Here is a 19,514-nt window from a genome sequence, read left to right as displayed (position 1 = left end):
CCGATGCGTTTTCCTAATGAAGTCCACATTATAGCCATTGTTTTGTTGGAAGTTTCGAACTACACCACATTTTCTTACATTGAAGGGAGGGGGGACAAAATTTGGATTATATGAGAATCACCTTAAAGAGCGATGAGCACTTTGGGATCCTACCTTCCTGCAAAGATAAGAGTTGTCTTTTTATTCAGTTTTAAAGCTGGGTTGGTCATGATGTACCGTGGTGATATTAATATGAGGCAGATGACGTGGATTCAAAGCCTATGACAATGGATTGGCCTTACCAAATGTATTTTGATGCTTCTAAAGACACATATTATTAAGTGACAGTGTAACCTTCTTGTTTTGTTATTTATACATTGTCTGTCTGTTTTACCTAGATTGTAAGCTCTTTGAGCAGGGACTTGTCTCTCTATGTCAAATGTTCAGCGCTGCGTGCTTCTGGTAGCGCTATATAAGTGCTATTAGTAGTGGTAGTAATAATATTACATCATACACATCTGTAAAAAGAGCTTTTGAAAGTTGTCCAACTAAGCCACTTTCTCCCTGATATAGAATCAGAGAAGGTCCTATCTAGTTTCTGTCCAATTTCATTCCGTGCTCAGTGTCTCAGACTCCAGTTGATCTCTGGTTTCCTTTGGGCTTTATCCCAGGCTTGTTTTGGATGCCACAAATTAACACTCATCTGTCTTTTCTTCTTTTATTTTTCAGAGGTAACAGTGCAAAGCTTGCAAGATGAAGTCCCGCTGGCAGGTATGACTTGCGAAACTTTGGCTGGTGCTCATCATGTGAGGACCAGCAGAGGGCAGCACAAGATAGCTGGGCCGTGGGCATGTTTAGCGGAACACTTGGGAGAGCAGGGGAAGTGCTATTCAAAGTGATACACCAATCAGATAGAGAAGCAGGAGAAATACATTTCTCCAAAGACAAGCAGGCCAATATTCTCACTGATGGGTGACGTCACGTCGGCCCGGAGGACTTTCCAGCAAAGTCCATGACAAAACTAAAAATGTCCCCCGTCGCGCGGGGCGGATGCAGTGCGCATGCGCGCGTCCACTTTCCCGCCCGCCGCGCGGGCACATTCCTCAGTTTTTTCTTCTCCGCGTCTGAGGTGACACGGAGCTCGACTGTTCGTCTTCGTGTTCCTCCTGTGCCCGGAGGTGAAGAAAGAAGAAAAAAGCGAAGTATCCTTTTTTTGTTATCTTAGATTGTTTTCGTTTATTAAGTTTCCTTTATTTTAGTCTGCGATTTTATTTAAATCGCTCGGTCGGGTATTTTTCCCGTCTTTTCTTTTGTTTTCTGTGTCATCTTTTTCTAGACACAATCGCGTCTTTTGATTTGGCAGGGACAATTTTTCCCGAGATGTCAACGAAGACGCCCAGCGGCTTCAAGCCTTGTGCCCGCTGCCATCGGGCCATCTCTGGCACTGATACACACTCGTGGTGTATTCAGTGCCTTGGGCCGGATCATCGCTCGGAGAGTTGTAAATTGTGTCTCGCCATGAAGAAGCGGACACTCCTCTCTCGAGACGCCCAGAGAGAAAAGATTTTTGGGCCCGGTGCTTCGGCGTCGGCGCCGTCGACGTTGTCAAAGTCGGCGCCCTCCAAACCGGCGCCGGGCAAGTCGGTGCCGGTGAAGTCGGTGCCGTCGAGGATGATGTCTTCGAGGCCGGCGTCGTCGAGGTCGACGTCGAAGGAGGCGTCGGCACCGGGAGACAGGGGACAGGCTGCCATTAGACCCATGCACGCTGGGAGCAGTGATGCATCGAGTGGGTCTCCACACGCCTCGGCGCCTCCTGCTGTGCAGGCCCCCCGGGACCGTCCTGCGTCGGACCCGGCCCCGAGGAGACGTGTGGATTCCACGTCCTCCTCTCCGGTGCCGAGGAGTCTCGATGACATGCGTCGGGCGAAGGCCAAGAAGCATCGTCGTCGATCTCCTTCGAGACACGGCGCCGGGAGCTCCGGGTCATCGATACACTCGATACCCGAGAAGCGTCGATGCCGAGAGGATCGCTCTCCCTCTATTACTGAGGTTCCGACGCGTGGGGTCGCTGGCAGCCGAGTCCCCACTCCCCAACCTCAGCAGACTTTGCCTCCGACACCTCAACCGACCCCGCAGCCTTTTCCGACACCAGCTCTGGATGAGAGTATGCAGGCCATGTTCCCATTTTTCATGAACATGATGCAGCAGTGGCAGTCGGCATCGAGGTTGTCGGTGCCGACGGCGTCGACGGGGCCGGTGTCGATGCTTTCAGAGGCACCGGTGCCGACGGCGTCGAAGGTGTCGACATTGCCGATGCCGGATGTTCCTGCATCAGGCCTTCAGCCTGTGGTGAGGTCTGTCTCACCGGTGCCGTCTCCGGTGCCGGTGTTTTTGGCTTCCCGAGTTGACTCTCCCGAGGCATCGGAGCAGGAAGCTTCCCCGGAGCCTCAGGGACCATCAACTTCTCGGCACCATCATAGAGGCCATCAAGCCTCTTCGTCGAGACGGGCTCAGATTCGGGCGGCTCTGTCTGAGCTTTTAGCCCCATCTGATGATACCTCATCTGAGGATGATGAAGGAGTGCATGGGAAGTTCTCTGGCGAGGATTCTCAAGGCATTCCATCTGACTCCACTCCCTCGCCACAAAGGCAGCTGTCTCCTCCCGAGAGCTTGTCTTTTCCATCTTTTGTTTGGGAGATGTCTGAGGCCATCCCCTTCCCCGTGGAAATTGTGGTCGAGCCCAGAGCCAAAATGCTTGAGGTTCTGGACTATCCATCTCCACCTTCATCTTCTGCCACAGTTCCTTTTCATGAGACTCTTAAGGAACTTATGCTGAGGAACTGGGAGAAGCCTTTTTCTAGTCCAACCGTCCCTAAAAAAGTTGAGTCCCAATATCGGATCCACGGGGAACCCAGTCTCATGCAGACCCAATTGCCTCATGATTCAGCGGTGGTGGATTCTGCCCTCAGAAGAGCCAAGAGTTCCAGGAATTTCTCCTCGGCGCCCCCGGGGCGAGAATTTGCAACTCTGGACTCTTTTGGGAGGAAGGCGTATCAGGCTGGTCTGCTCGCTTCCAAAATCCAGTCTTACCAACTCTTCACGAGTGTGCATTTACGGAACTCTGTGAGGCAACTTGAGAGTTTAGTAGATACACTCCCTGAGGAGAAAGCTGAACCCTTTCGCCAAGTGATCAGGCAGCAGAAGGCGTGTCGCAAGTTCCTGTCCAGGGGCATTTTTGACACTTGCGATGTGACATCTCGCTTTTCCGCTCAAGGTATAGCGATGCGCAGGCTCTCATGGCTGCGTGCCTCTAACCTGGAGGAACGAACTCAGCGGAAGATAGCAGATATCCCATGCCGGGGGGATCACCTTTTTGGAGAGAAGGTTGAAGAGATGATTGATCATCTCTACCAGCGTGATAACGCTATGGACTCTCTCTCCCGCCGGGCGCCTTCTGCAACCACTTCCACGGCTAGGAAGGTTTTTAAGGGGAAAAGAAGTGCTCCCTACGCTTCTAGAAATCGTAGGTACACTCCTTATTCCCGTCAGCCGGTTCAGGCTCGACCCCAGCCCGCTCGCTCTCGTCAGCAGCGGGCACCGAAGCAGCCCCCTGCAGCTCCCCAGCAAAAACCAGGGACGGGTTTTTGACTGGCTCCAGCAGAGCATAGCCGAAGTCAAAGTGCTTGTACCGAACGATCTGCCGGTCGGAGGGAGGTTAAAATTTTTTCACCAAAGGTGGCCTCTCTTAACCTCCGATCGGTGGTTCTTCAAATAGTCCGGTGCGGGTACACCCTCAATTTGATTTCCAAACCTCCAAATTGCCCACCAAGAGCTCAATCTTTCAGCTCCTGCCACAGGCAGGTACTTGCAGAGGAACTCTCCGCCCTTCTCAGCGCCAATGCGGTCGAGCCCGTACCACCAGGGCAAGAAGGGCTGGGATTCTATTCCAAGTACTTTCTTGTGGAAAAGAAAACAGGGGGGATGCGTCCCATCCTAGACCTAAGGGCCCTGAACAAATATCTGGTCAAAGAAAAGTTCAGGATGCTTTCCCTGGGCACTCTTCTTCCCATGATTCAGAAAAACGATTGGCTATGCTCTCTGGACTTGAAGGATGCTTACACTCACATATCGATACTTCCAGCCCACAGGAAGTATCTTCGATTTCGGCTGGGATCACAGCACTTTCAGTACTGTGTTTTGCCTTTTGGCTTGGCGTCTGCACCCAGGGTTTTTACAAAGTGCCTGGCAGTTGTGGCAGCGTCGCTACGCAGACTGGGAGTGCATGTGTTCCCTTATCTGGACGATTGGCTGGTGAAGAACACCTCCCCGCAAGAAACTTTGCAGTCCATGCGGATGACTATTCAGGTGCTAGAGATGCTGGGCTTTGTCATCAATTACCCCAAGTCCCATCTCGTCCCAGTTCAACAATTGGAATTCATAGGAGCTCTGTTGTGCACACAGACAGCTTGTGCTTATCTCCCAGGACCCAGAGCAGACAGACTTCTGTCTCTGGTTTCCAAAGTACAAGCATCTCAGCAGATCACAGCTCGGCAGATGTTGAGATTGCTTGGCCACATGGCCTCCACAGTTCATGTGACACCCATGGCACGTCTACACATGAGATCGGCTCAATGGACCCTAGCTTCTCAGTGGTTTCAGGCCACAGGGAATCTAGAGGATGTTGTCCGGCTGTCCACCAATTTTCACAATTCCCTCACTTGGTGGACCATTCGATCCAATCTGGTCTTGGGGCGCCCATTCCAAATTCCTCAGCCTCAAAAAGTGCTGACGACGGATGCATCCCTCCTCGGGTGGGGAGCGCATGTAGATGGGCTTCACACTCAAGGAGCTTGGTCTCTTCAGGAGAAGCATCTCCAGATCAATCTCCTGGAATTGCGAGCGATCTGGAACGCTCTGAGGGCCTTCAGAGATCGGCTAGCCAACAAAATTGTTCTCATTCAGACAGACAATCAAGTGGCAATGTATTATACCAACAAGCAAGGTGGGACCGGATCTCGTCCTCTGTGCCAGGAGGCCGTGCAGATGTGGCTATGGGCCTATCAAAACGGAATGTTTCTCCAAGCCACTTATCTAGCCGGTGTAAACAACGGTCTGGCCGACAGGCTGAGCAGAGTTATGCGGCCTCACGAGTGGTCCTTGAACATGACTATTGCCAAAAAGATCTTTCGAGTTTGGGGAACTCCATCGATAGATCTTTTTGCTTCCCAGGACACTCACAAGGTTCCTCAATTCTGTTCCAGACTCCAGGCCCACGGCAGACTAGCGTCAGATGCCTTCCTCCTTTTTTGGGGGACAGGACTCCTGTATGCTTATCCTCCCATCCCTTTAGTGGGGAAGACTCTCCTGAAACTCAAGCAGGACCACGGAACCATGATTCTGATAGCGCCTTTTTGGCCCCGCCAGATATGGTTTCCCCTTCTTCTGGAACTTTCATCAGAAGAGCCATGGAGATTGGACTGTTTTCCGACCCTCATTACTCAGAACGAGGGGGCGCTTCTGCATCCCAACCTCCGGTCTCTAGCTCTCACGGCCTGGATGTTGCGAGCATAGAGGTTGCCTCCTTTGGTCTCTCTGAGGGTGTCTCCAGAGTTCTGTTTGCTTCCAGGAAAGATTCCACCCATAAGTGTTACTCTTTTAAATGGAGGAGGTTTGCCGTCTGGTGTGACAGCAACGGTCTAGATCCTTTCTCTTGTCCTGCACAGACCTTGCTTGAGTACCTTCTGCACTTATCCGAGTCTGGTCTTAAGACTAACTCGGTCAAGGTTCATCTTAGCGCAATCAGTGCTTATCATTCACATGTTGATGGCTTGCCGATTTCTGGACAGCCTTTAGTCATGCGTTTCATGAGAGGTTTGTTTTTGTCAAAGCCCCCTATCAAACCTCCTCCAGTGCCATGGGATCTCAATGTCGTTCTCACCCAGCTGATGACAACTCCCTTTGAGCCACTGGATTCCTGTCATCTGAAGTACTTGACCTTGAAGGTCATTTTCTTGGTGGCTGTTACTTCAGCTCGTAGGGTCAGTGAGCTTCAAGCCCTGGTAGTTCATGCACCATTCCTTGTCTTTCATCATGACAGAGTAGTCCTCCGCACGCACCCAAGGTTTCTACCGAAGGTGGTGTCGGAGTTCCATCTGAACCAGTCAATTGTCTTGCCAACATTTTCCCCCCCCCCTCACATGAGCCCGGGCGAAAGCAAGTTGCACACTTTGGACTGTAAAAGAGCACTGGCCTGTTACGTGGAGCGGACACGCCCCTTCAGAAAGTCCGCCCATCTGTTTGTTTCTTTTAATCCCAACAAGAGGGGAGTTGCTGTCGGAAAACGCACCATCTCTAATTGGCTAGCAGATTGCATTTCCTTCTCTTACGCCCAAGCTGGGCTGACTTTGGACGGTCATGTCACGGCTCATAATGTTAGAGCCATGGCGGCGTCACTGGCTCATCTAAAGTCAGCCACCATAGAAGAGATTTGCAAAGCTGCGACGTGGGCTTCGATCCACACATTCACATCACATTACTGCCTTCAGCAGCATAGCCGACGCGACAGTCGGTTTGGGCAGTCGGTGCTGCAGAGTCTGTTTGGGGTTTAGAATCCAACTCCACCCCCCTAGGCCCATTTTATTCTGTTCCAGGCTGCACTCTCAGTTAGTTGAATTTGGTTTCAGGTCAATTTTGTTTTTGTCCTCGCCGTTGCGGGACCCAATTGACCATTCTTTGTTGTGTTGAGTGAGCCTGGGGGCTAGGGATACCCCATCAGTGAGAATATTGGCCTGCTTGTCTTTGGAGAAAGAGTAGTTACTCACCTGTAACAGGTGTTCTCCGAAGACAGCAGGCAATATATTCTCACAACCCTCCCACCTCCCCTTTGGAGTTGTATTCCTCTAATTCTTGTAATTAACTGAGGAATGTGCCCGCGCGGCGGGCGGGAAAGTGGACGCGCGCATGCGCACTGCATCCGCCCGCGCGACGGGGGACATTTTTAGTTTTGTCATGGACTTTGCTGGAAAGTCCTCCGGGCCGACGTGACGTCACCCATCAGTGAGAATATATTGCCTGCTGTCTTCGGAGAACACCTGTTACAGGTGAGTAACTACTCTTTACTGCCCATGGTGGTGTGGGGGTGGGGGCACTGGAGGTTATGCTAACCACAGCATTACCCCAGCAAGGTAAGACAGCAGGAGAACAGGAGAAATACACTGACTGGGAGGCAGGAGATGCTGCTCATTGTATCAACTTGGCCATGTAATAGAGAAGGAGAAATGCACATTGCCTTTTTATAGAGTGGGAGCACTATTCATAGGGTTACCCCATCAAGATAAATGAACAGGGAATGCAATCACTGATCTTTGGAGAGTTAGAATGCTGCTACTAAGGCTGTTAGCCCAACATGGATACATGTTTCTCCTTTCTAACGTTGACTTTCTTTGTCCTGAAAATCATCATGTCATCAGTAAGCATCCTCACCATGTTTAAAAGTCACTATTGGGGTAGTATGCTGCTGCAGGCATGTCAACAAAGGGGGGGGGGGGGTGATAATATGGCATGCCCCTTTGTATGACCCATGATCATAGGATGTAGGGCCCTGAATTTGGGCAGTGGTCCCTTTATCTTTTCTACTGATTGGTCTTTTGGGTGAGGGCTATATGAGGTTATCCCTTGCCCACAAACCAGTATTGATGAACTTTTCTTCAGCTGGTCCAAAGCTCGAGATAAATGTTAGGGGCCAGTACTGTAGGGAGATAACCTGGTAGGAGAAGGCTCCTACATGGTTATCTCCCAATGACTGGGCCTTTTCCAGATATTTAGCAGCACCGATGACTATCTGGGCAGACACAATTAATCACCCAACCAACCTCTAGGTACTTAGACCAGAAGTACAATTCCATCCTGTCCCCAGATCCATCCCCAACTTCTCCACCAGTCAGTCATCTCTAAAACAGTGGTGTAGAATGGGTAGAAGTGAATCGATTTTTCACTCTTTCAAAAAGTACAAAGACCAGGGGACACTCAGTGAAATTACGTGGAAATAATTTTAAAACAAAAAGGAGGAAATATTTCTTTTCACTCAAAAGAATAATTAAGCTCTGGAACTCTTTGCCGGAGGATGTGGTAACAGTAGTTTGCATATCTGGCTTTAAAAAAAAGGTTTGGACAAGTTCCTGGAGGAAACGTCCATAGTCTGCTATTGAGATGGACAAGAGGGGAAGCCACTGCTTGCCCTGGGATTGGTAGTATGGAATGTTGCTACTAATTGGAGTTCTGCCAGGTACTTGGGACCTGGATTGGTCACTGTTGGAAACAGGATACTGGACTAGATGGACCATTGGTCTGACCCACTATGGCTACTCTTATGTCCATAAAGAAAACAAAAAAACTGCCAGAAATTAAGCCAGTGTGCCTCCTGGAAAATAATTTAAATCCCCTGGTTACTACTGGATGCAATGTGGTGTGTTCAGTCTTAGAACTGCCATCCAGCAATTTCAATTTAATTTATTTATTTAATACATTTATACCCCACATTTTCCCACTAGTTGTAGGCTCAATGTGGCTTACACATAACCGTAGGGTAGGCTACAGTTCAGAAAGTATAAATGAACAATGTAATAGTAAGTTATTAAGCATATAATATATAGATTGTACACCTGTCTTTTAGATTGTAAGCTCCTTGAGCAGGGACTGTCCTTCCATGTTAAATTGTACAGCGCTGCGTAACCCTAGTAGCGCTTTAGAAATGTTAAGTAGTAGTAATATAGGTATCATATAAAACAACAGAGATAACAACAGATATTACAGGGTAATACAAGATAATAAGGTCCATGGATTTTGCTGAAAATAGGAAAAGTTAAGATTAGGTTGAGTCTGGAAGGTATGCCTTTTTGAACATGGTAGTCTTCAATAATTTTCTGAAATTTAAATAATTCTGAGTTGATTTTAAGGTTCTGGGTAGTGCATTCCATAGTTGTGTGCCTATGGAGAAGTTGGATGCCTAGGTAGATTTGTATTTAAGGTCACTGCAATCTGGATAATGTAAATTTAGGTAGGATCGATTCTTCCACTGACACTATCTCCTCCTTCAAAAGTTAGCTGACATACACATTCTCCTCGATAAGACTGGCAGGAGAAGTTACCACTACTCTCTCAAGATCTCCAGGAATAGGGTTCTCACCTCTTTAATGCCACCTATTACACCTTCCCGCACTTCTGCTGTCACCATAGGAGCACACAGAACAGCCTCTGGATTAAGAGAAAATCTCCATGAACTCTCCAGCAAGAAGGTCAATGATACATTTTCTCTGACAAAGGATCACTCCTCCATCCTACAAGAACTTTCCACATCCAGCAATAGAAGACCTCTTACAATCTTTTAAAATTTTACAGTGTAGTAAATTTAAAACAAATCAGAGAAAAGTTTTCTTCACCTAACGCATAATTAAACTCTGGAATTCATTGCCGGAGAACATGGTGAAGGCAGTTAGCTTAGCAGAGTTTAAAAAGGGGTTAGACGGTTTTCTAAAGAACAAGTCCATAAACCGCTACTAAATGGACTTGGGAAAAATCCACAATTCCAAGAATAACGTGTATAGAAAGTCTGTACGTTTGGGAAGCTTGCCAGGTGCCCTTGGCCTGGATTGGCCACTGTCGTGGACAGGATGTTGGGCTCCATGGACCCTTGGTCTTTTCCCAGTGTGGCATTACTTACGTACTTATGTCCTCTACTTGGCTCACTTTTATTACATAGAGCAGTGATTTAAGCTATTGTGATGTCATAGTGGCTCATTCCACCAATAAGAGCCAACCTCATTAGTGATGTCACAATGGCTTGATTGTATAGAATGTTTGTACGTTTGGGAAGCTCGCCAGGTGCCCTTGGCCTGGATTGGCCGCTGTTGTGGACAGGATGCTGGGCTCGATGGACCCTTGGTCTTTTCCCAGTGTGGCATTGCTTATGTACTTATGAGTACTAGGTCTCGAACATGTAATTCATTAATTCTGGCTGTTCCGCCTGCTACACAAATTAGATTTAAAGCTATTTTTTTCTCATTCCTTTTATTTTCTTGCGGTTCAGCTCTGGAATCACCTTCCCTCTGGTCTTCATCTTTCGAGACTTTTCATGAGACTCTGAAAACTCACTTGTTTACATCAATGTAATTAATAATTTATATGTTTTAAGTACATTTGTGTTTATTATTTCTAATTCCTAATGATTGTATCAGGTTTTTTTTTTTTGTATCCTGCCTTGAATCCTAGTCGGACAGCTAGCGGTTTATAAGTCCCTTATGTAATGCAATGTACAGCTGGCACCGCTTACAAAAAAGCAATCTTTTTATTAGACCCATTATTTCTGAAGAAGGTTTCAATCTTATTCCTGCTCCACACAACAGTGCCAGCCTGGCCAACTTTATCAACAGCATTGGAAGCAGCAAGAGGAAATATGCATTTATATGAGCATTTTGTAAAGTACATTACAATTCCATCCCTGCTCACCAAGTCCTCAGATCCATGAATAACTTTACTGGCTGTTGTCAGCATTCATATTCACCCACATGATTTTATAAGAACTATTTTCCACATGGAAAACATTTGATAAAATTACCCTCAAATTGTTTCTCTTTGTCCCATTGCTGTGAAAGCTAGAAAGAGCTCAAAAGCAAGTATGCTCTGGAATACACAAGAGTTATGTGATGCTAAAAGCAAGTTACATTACATGGAGTAACTGCAGGCCACAGTTCCCAACTCAACCAGCTCAGATTTTATGGACCGATCAAAAGCCTTTGGATCATACCATTCCCATGTGCTGATTAGAAATTATACCAGTCATAAGAATTTAAGCATTGCCATACTGGGACAGACCGAAGGGCCATCAAGCCCAATTTCCTGTTTCTAACAGTGGCCAATCCAGGTCACAAGTACCTGGCATGATCCCAGAAAAGCAAAACAGATTTTATACTGCTTAGCCTAGAATATGCAATGGATTTTCCAAAGTCCACCTTAATAATGACTTATGAACTCAAACTCAAAAACATCAACACCATGGAAACCCGAATGTGGAGTACCACAAGGATCACCGCTTTCACCAACTCTTTTTAACTTAATGATGACACCATTAGCCAAATCGCTATCCAACCAAGGACTCAACCCGTACATCTATGCAGATGATGTCATGATATACATCCCGTTCAAACACAATCTAACCGAAATCACAAATGAAATCAAACACAGCCTCCAAATAATGAATTCATGGGCGGACACATTCCAACTAAAGCTAAATGAAGAAAAAACACAATGCCTTATTCTGTCCTCACAATATAACACAAACAAACCAAGCACCATAAACACCCCAGATTACACCCTCCCGGTCTCAGATAGTCTGAAAATTCTGGGAGTCATAATCGACCGAAATCTAACACTCGAAGACCATGCGAAAAATACTGCAAAGAAAATGTTCTACTCAGTGTGGATCAAACCTTTCTTCCCAAGGGAAGTATTCCGCAGCCTAGTACAGTCAATGGTGCTAAGGCATCTAGACTACTGCAATGCCATCTATGCCGGATGCAAAGAACAAGTCATTAAGAAGCTTCAGACAGCTCAAAACACAGCAGCCAGACTCATATTTGGGAAAGCGAAATATGAAAGCACCAAACCCCTAAAAGAAAAGCTACACTGGCTCCCTTTAAAAGAATGAATTGCGTTCAAAGTTGGCACCCTGGTCCACAAAATCGTTCACAGGGAAGCTCCGACCTATATGTCAGACCTCGTAGACTTGCCTACTAGGAATGCAAAAAGATCATCTCGAACATTCCTCAATCTCCACTACCCCAGTTGCAAAGGACTGAAATATAAATCCACATACGCATCCAGCTTCTACGTATGCATGCAACTATGGTACGCATTACCAAAGGCCATAAAATCAATCCATGACCTAACAATCTTCCATAGACTACTGAAAACGAACCTGTTCAAGAAGGCTTACCATAATGATCCATCTTATATACAAAATAAATAGACTTTACATGAACTAGACAAAACCGAACTCTTGTCACTGGACTGTTTAACCTCACTGCTATTAAAGAAAGCTACACAATACGCACTACCAATCTATTTCCTAAATTGAAGATGACATCTCTATAGCCGACGACCTAACTTATGCTACAACTCATTCTATCATTTAGAAATCTCTATGCAATGCCATAATGCATTCCTCTGTACCATGTATGTATACAACTAAATGTATTACCAATTGAAATTCTGTACCCGGAAATGGCGATCGCCATCACGGCATAATGTAAGCCAAATTGAGCCTGCAAATAGGTGGGAAAATGTGGGATACAAATGCTAAAAATAAAATAAAATAAATCCAAATCTTTTTAAACCCTGAAAAGCTAACTGCTTTTACTACATTCTCTGGCATTGAATTCCAGAGTTTAATTACTCATTGAGTGAAGAAATATTTGCTCCGGTTCTTTTTAAATGTACTACTTAGTAGCTTCTTTGCGTGACCCTAATCCTAGTAATTTTGGAAAGAGTAAACAAGCGATTCATGTCTACTTGTTCCACTCCACTCAGTATTTTATAAATCTCTATCATATCTCCCCTCAGCCATCTCTTCTCCAAGCTGAAGAGCCCTAGTCGCTTTAGCCTTTTCTCATAGGGAAGTCATCCCATCCCATTTATCATTTTCGTCACCCTTCTCTGTTCCATGCGCATCCTGCTTAAAATGAAATAGTGCAGTCCGATGCGTTCCTAATGACGTCCCCATTATAGAGATTCTTTCATTGGAAGTGTTGAACTACACTGTATTTTCTTACATTGAAGGGGGGTGGGGGTGGGGCAAAATTTGGAGTACATGAGAAGCACCATAATGAGAGTTGAGCAGTTTGGGATCCTAACTTCCTGCAAAGATAAGTGGTTGTCTTTTTATTCAGTTTTAAATCTGGGTTGGTCATGATGTTCCGTGGTGATATTAATATGAGGCAGATGACGTGGATTCAAAGCCTAAGACAATGGATTGGCCTTACCAAATGTATTTTGATGCTTCTAAAGACACATATTATTAAGTGACAGCGTAACCTTCTTGTTTTGTTATTTATACATTGTGGATAACAATAATAATAATAATAATATTACATCAAATACATCTGTAAAAAGAGCTTTTGAAAGTTGTCCAACTAAGCCACTTTCTCCCTGATATAGAATCAGAGAAGGTCCTATCTAGTTTCTGTCCAATTTCATTCTGTGCTCAGTGTCTCAGACTCCAGTTGATCTCTGGTTTTCTCTTCACTTCTTTGCATCTAGGGATTATTTGGGCTTTATCCCAGGCTTGTTTTGGATTCCACAAATTAATACTCATCTGTCTTTTCTTCTTTTATTTTTCAGAGGTAACAGTGCAAAGCCTGCAAGATGAAGTCCCACTGGCAGGTATGACTTGCGGAACTTTGGCTGGTGCTCATCATTTTAGGACCAGTAGAGGGCAGCACAAGATAGCTAGAGGCATGTTTAGAAACACTTGGAAGAGCAGGGGAAGTGCTATTCAAAGTGATACACCCATTAGGTAGAGAAGCAGAAGAAATACATTTACTGCCCATGGGGAGGAGGGGGGCACACGGGAGATTATGCTAGTCACAGCATTACCCCAACAAGGTAAGACAGCAGGAGAACAGGAGAAATACACTGACTGGGAGGCAGGAGATGCTGCTCATTGTATCACCTTGGCCATGTAACAGAGAAGGAGAAATGCACATTGCCTTTTTATAGAGTGGGAGCACTATTCATAGGGTTACCCCATCAAGATAAGTGAACAGGAGATGCTGTTACTGACCTTTGGAGAGTTAGAATGCTGTTGCTAAGGCTGTCAGGAAAACATGGACATATGTTTGTCCTTTCTAACGTTGACTCTCTTGAATTGTCTTGCATATCGTCGTCATGTCATCAGTAAGCATCCTCACCATGTTTAAAAGTCACTATTGGGGTAGTATGCTGCTGCAGGCATGTCAACAAAGGGGGGGGGGTGATAATAGGGCATGCCCCTTTGTATGACCCATGATCATAGGATGTAGGGCCCTGAATTTGGGCAGTGATCCCTTTATCTTTTCTACTGAATGGTCTTTTGGGTAAATGGTATTTGAGGTTATTTCTTGCCCACAAACCAGTATTGATTAACTTTCCTTCAGTTGTAGAGAATGACACAGGGACAAAATTTGTCCCCGTCACTGCCCCATCTCTCTGGGTTCTGTCTCTGTCCCTACCCCACCCCTGCAGCCCTGTCCCCATCCCCGCAGGTTCTGTCCCTGTCTCCACCCCATCCCCGTGGGCTCTGTTCTCATCTGCAGAAGCCTCAAACGCCTATGATTTCATATTTAAATCTTTTTATTAAAGTATAAAAAGGAACAATGTGCTGTGCAACTGTTGTGCATAAATTACAAATAGAAAACAACTAGTAAAAAAGGCCCGTTTTCCTCGGAGTGTGTATGTTTGGGAGAGTGTATGTGAGAGTGACTGTTTGAGAGTCAGAGTGAAAGTGTGAGTGTGTGAGAGAGAGAGAGTGAGTCTGGGTGTGAGTGTGTTTGTGAGAGAGTGTGTGTGTGAGAATGAGAGTGTGTGCAAGTGTGTTTGTGAGAGAGTGTGTGTGTGAGAATGAGAGTGTGTGTGTGTGGCCATCCATGCTCCTCTGTCCCCTGCCCCCTCCATTCATCCCTTTCCAGCATTTCCCCTCTCTGCCTGAGGCCTGCCCTGCAATCCATATCCATCCATGCCCATCTGTCCCCTCCATTCATCCCTATCCAACAATTCCCCTCTGTCCCTGAGCCCTGCCCTCCCAATCCATGGCCATCCATGTTACTCTGTCACCTGCCCCCTCCATTCATCCCTATCCAGCATTTCCCCTCTCTGCCTGAGGCCTGCCCTGCAATCCATATCCATCCATGCCCATCTGTCCCCTCCATTCATCCCTATCCAACAATTCCCCTCTGTCCCTGAGCCCTGCCCTCCCAATCCATGGCCATCCATGTTACTCTGTCACCTGCCCCCTCCATTCTTCCCTATCCAGCATTTCCCCTCTCTGCCTGAGGCCTGCCCTGCAATCCATGCTCCTCTGTCCCCTGCCCCCTCCATTCATCCCTATCCAGCATTTCCCCTCTCTGCCTGAGGCCTGCCCTGCAATCCATGCTCCTCTGTCCCCTGCCCCCTCCATTCATCCCTATCCAGCATTTCCCCTCTCTGCCTGAGGCCTGCCCTGCAATCCATGCTCCTCTGTCCCCTGCCCCCTCCATTCATCCCTATCCAGCATTTCCCCTCTCTGCCTGAGGCCTGCCCTGCAATCCATGGCCATCCATGTTACTCTGTCACCTGCCCCCTCCATTCATCCCTATCCAGCATTTCCCCTCTCTGCCTGAGGCCTGCCCTGCAATCCATATCCATCCATGCCCATCTGTCCCCTCCATTCATCCCTATCCAGCATTTCCCCTCTCTGCCTGAGGCCTGCCCTGCAATCCATGGCCATCCATGTTACTCTGTCACCTGCCCCCTCCATTCATCCCTATCCAGCATTTCCCCTCTCTGCCTGAGGCCTGCCCTGCAATCCATATCCATCCATGCCCATCTGTCCCCTCCATTCATCCCTATCCAACAATTCCCCTCTGTCCCTGAGCCCTGCCCTCCCAATCCTTGACGTCAGAAGAAGGCGGAACACAGCGAAGGGAAGGCTAGACGTCGAGAGCGCCGCCTCCTTCCCTGACGCTTCGCTGCCGAGCGATGCGATTGGGTGAGTGTCATTGCTCCGCCCTCGACGTCATCACGTTTGACGCGTGGGCGGGGCAGACACAATGCGATCTCACCCCCTTCACTTTTGGCTAAGAGAGGCTTCATAGAACGTTGGAGGTGCGTTTTATATAGAGAGATAATAACAACTAGCAGCTATAATAACCCTCCCACCAGCACCCTCTACCCTTCCAACCCTAACAACAGGTGACTTCTACGACCCCAAGGAATCCTAAAATCCTAACCCACCCTGTTAAAATGTTCAGGGTTACAAAATACAACCTGTTCTGTATGCCCTAGAGGGGAGATTTTTATATCTGTAGACGAATAAGAAGTCATCAACCATTTCAGGATTCAGTCTAGCTCTCCTGTCTTCCACAGTCCCTCCTGCAATAGACGATGTCTTCTTAGAAGAAGTGCTGGTAACAGGATGTACAGGATCCCTCATGCAAATTTTGCTAGCTGTGCCCAGCATGTTTGCTTGTTTTTCCAAAAAATAAAAATATTGTCGTCTGCATCAATCAAACGTAAATAACAGTCCAGTTCATTAATAGGCTTCAAAGTAGAAAGTGACATGGGGACGAAGTTTGTCCCCGTCCTCATGGGCTCTGTCCACGTCCCAGTCCTGTCTCCATGGGATCTGTCCCTGTCCTCAACCTGTCCCCGTGGGATCTGTCCCCACCCCGTCCCCGCGGGCTCTGTCCCCATCCCCGCAGTTACTGCAGATCCTCGTCCCCGTATCATTCTCTATTCAGTTGGTCCAAAGCATGAGATAAATTTGGGGGCCAGGATTGTAGGGAGATAACCAGGTAGGAGAAGCCAGACATTTAGCACTTTCTCGCTGACATAGAATCAGAGAAAAGCTTATGTAGTTTCTGTCCAATTTCATTCCGTGCTCAGTGTCTCAGACTCCAGTTGATCTCTGGTTTCCTTTGGGCTTTATCCCAGGCTTGTTTTGGATGCCACAAACTAATACTCATCTGTCTTTTCCTCTTTTATTTTTCAGAGGTAACAGTGCAAAGCCTGCAAGATGAAGTCCCGCTGGCAGGTATGGCTTGCGAAACTTTGGCTGGTGCTCATCATGTGAGGACCAGTAGAGGGCAGCACAAGATAGCTGGGCATGTTTAGAGAAACACTTGGAACAAACCGCAGCTGCTGGGACAAGTGCTGGACTTCTAGCCAGAGCTAGAGTAGAACTGTGAAAACATCATTTGTTTTCGTGGGTGGAGCAGTTCATGTTTTCCTTCATTTTTCTATCAGAATTTAGCATTTTAGTAGGAGATTTCATCTCTGCTTTGATAGTGGTTATAATATAGTTCTTCCGCTCTCAGTGGGGTTGGGTGGCAGATTGTTGACACTATTGAGGGGATCATAGGATTACCATATGTCCGGATTTCCCCGGACATGTCCACATTTTCAGAAGACTGTCGGGGGTCCGGGCGTTTTTTTTCCAGCCGGCCCTTTTGTCTGGGTTTTTGGGCAGGCAGGCAGGCTGACCTTCCCCCCCCCCCCCCCCCCCCCCCACTCTAAACATTCTATAATGCAACCTGGTGGCCTAGTGGCCTCTTTGGGGCAGGAAAAAATCCCACTCTTTCCTGCTTTCTGTCGCTGCTTCTTGAAAATGGCAGCAGCAGCGGGCAGTTCAGTGGCAATAGGCAGGAAAGAGTGGGGTTCTTTCATGCTCTGAAGAAGCCACTAGATCACCAGGTCCATTAGAGTAGGTTCGGGGAGGATGGATGGAGTCGTGGGTGGGTGGTTGGAGGGAGGGAGGGAGAGGGCTGTAAAAACGGTGGATGGAGTGTGGGTGAAGGGAGGGAGGCTGGAAAAAAGATTGGTGATGATGGGGATGTACATGGAGAGAAGGGAAAAGGGGGAAATACAGCACATGGATAGAAGGAGATGGAAGGGAGAGGAGAGGGGGACATGCTGCTGATGGATGTTTTTTTTTGGAAATCTACATCTTTTCTAATTTTATATTTAGCAGAGTACGGAAGAAAATGCATTTCTGTTACTTTTACCAGTATTTTCACTGCTTATAGAATCTGGTCAAGGTGACTGTGCGGCAGGGTATGGCACAGCACAGCGGGGGTGGGTAGGGGTGGGGTCGGGGGAAGAGTGGCATTTTAATTTTTTGTGTCCTGTTTTGTGTTTCTGCAAATATGGTAACCCAAGTGAACATGTTCTGTGTCTCAGCCAAAAGACCACAATTGTCTTCAGCCTGTAGTTCAGTCTCCATGCTTGGATCTTGGCTGACAAGAGGCCTAGAAGCCACTGTGTACGCACCAGGGGCATAGTTAAGTGGGGCCTGGGCCCCCATAGATTTGGCCCTGGACATCCCTGCCGATGACCCTCTCGATCCCCCCCATCCCGCCGCCAACCTGCGGTCAACCCGCTGTCACCGTCTGCTACTTTTGCTGACAGGGCACCCCAACCCCCGCAAGCCAAGGTCCTCTTCTGCTTTCATTATGTTTCTGAGAGTCTGACGTCCTGCACGTTGTACGTGCAGGACGTCAGACTCTCAGAAACAGAACAAAACCTTGCAGATCAGCCAGCGAGGTCCTCTTCTTCCGGCACAAGGCTTCATTCTGTTTCTGTGAATCTGACGTCCTGCACGAAACAGAACGAAGCCTTGCAGATCAGCCAGCGAGGTCCTCTTCTTGCGGCGCAAGGCTTCGTTCTGTTTCTGTGAGTCTGACGTCCTGCACGAAACAGAAACAGAACGAAGCCTTGCAGATCAGCCAGTGAGGCCCTCTTCTTGCGGCGCAAGGCTTCGTTCAGGACGTCAGACTCAGAAACAGAAGGAAGGAAGAAGAGGACCTCGGCTGGCGGGGGTTGGGGTCCCCCACCAGCAAAGGTAGGCGACGGCGGGGGAGGGTTGGCAGTGGGAGGGGGGTTGAGAGGGTCGTCGTTGGGGGAGGGTGAAGGTGGTGGTGGTGGCGGGGGGGGGGGGGGGGGCTAAAATGTGCCCCCTCACCTCGAGCTCTGGACCCCCCTCCCGCTGAAGTCTGGCTATGCCCCTGGTACACACGGCTCTTGAGTGACTAGTGTTTTTCCCACGGAACCTGGGCTGTAGATTAGAATAGTGGCCTATTGCATCATCCTTCTCTCACTCAGACTGGATCATGGGGGGTGGGGGGTGGGGGCAGTTGTGTCGCACAGTGTCTGGCTGTGGAACTGAACTAGGTTATCTTAGGATGATGTTGATCGGTGTTGGAGCTTTATGGCATCGGAGCTATAAATTGGAAGACTACATTATTGCTGCACAGCTTTGAGCAAACTGATTGCCTGATTGCTCATGTTGTGAAAGATGAGGCATTTGGTTATTTGGAGCCTGGGGCATCTTTTCTCTTGAAAGGTGATTTATAAGCTAATCATTCAAATGTAAATCAAGAGTGGTAAATTATTCCATCACAGGAAAGTCACGGGATGTGCTCCAGTGTTTCCCTGATGAGCTGAACATTCCCCTTAAATGTCTGTGCTCTGGACCAGAAGAGCGGATTGCTTTGTCCCAGCGCAGTTTTCACAGTGTTTCTTCTACAATAATATTCGATGAATAAATTTGCTGTCAGTGAAAGGTATTCTCCCCAGACGACGCATAAGCTCTAATCACCTCTGATTGATCTCGGTTGTAGCTCTATAACCTTGTCACTGCATTCGGCCAGTGGACCAGATTGGTCTCTGAGCTATGGTACATCCAGTGGCGTAGCCAGGGGGGTGCCAGGGGAGCGGCCGCTCCCCCAAACGGAGTTCTGCCAGCTCCGGCG

The 19,514-nt window shown here is 47.6% G+C and overlaps 1 protein-coding gene across 1 annotated transcript in view; it reads left to right on the top strand.

Moving 5' to 3' along the window:
- Positions 1–19,514, top strand: part of HEPH (hephaestin) — a 93,876-nt gene that overhangs the window by 64,419 nt on the left and 9,943 nt on the right. The window contains 3 exon segments of the mRNA XM_030210270.1: positions 709–750; positions 13,372–13,413; positions 16,757–16,798. Of these exon segments, the coding sequence (XP_030066130.1) occupies positions 709–750; positions 13,372–13,413; positions 16,757–16,798 (126 nt within the window).

Source organism: Microcaecilia unicolor, chromosome 7, assembly GCF_901765095.1.
Source record: "Microcaecilia unicolor chromosome 7, aMicUni1.1, whole genome shotgun sequence".
NCBI classification, from domain to species: Eukaryota; Metazoa; Chordata; class Amphibia; order Gymnophiona; family Siphonopidae; genus Microcaecilia; species Microcaecilia unicolor.
This window is presented reverse-complemented; position numbering and strand designations above follow the sequence as displayed.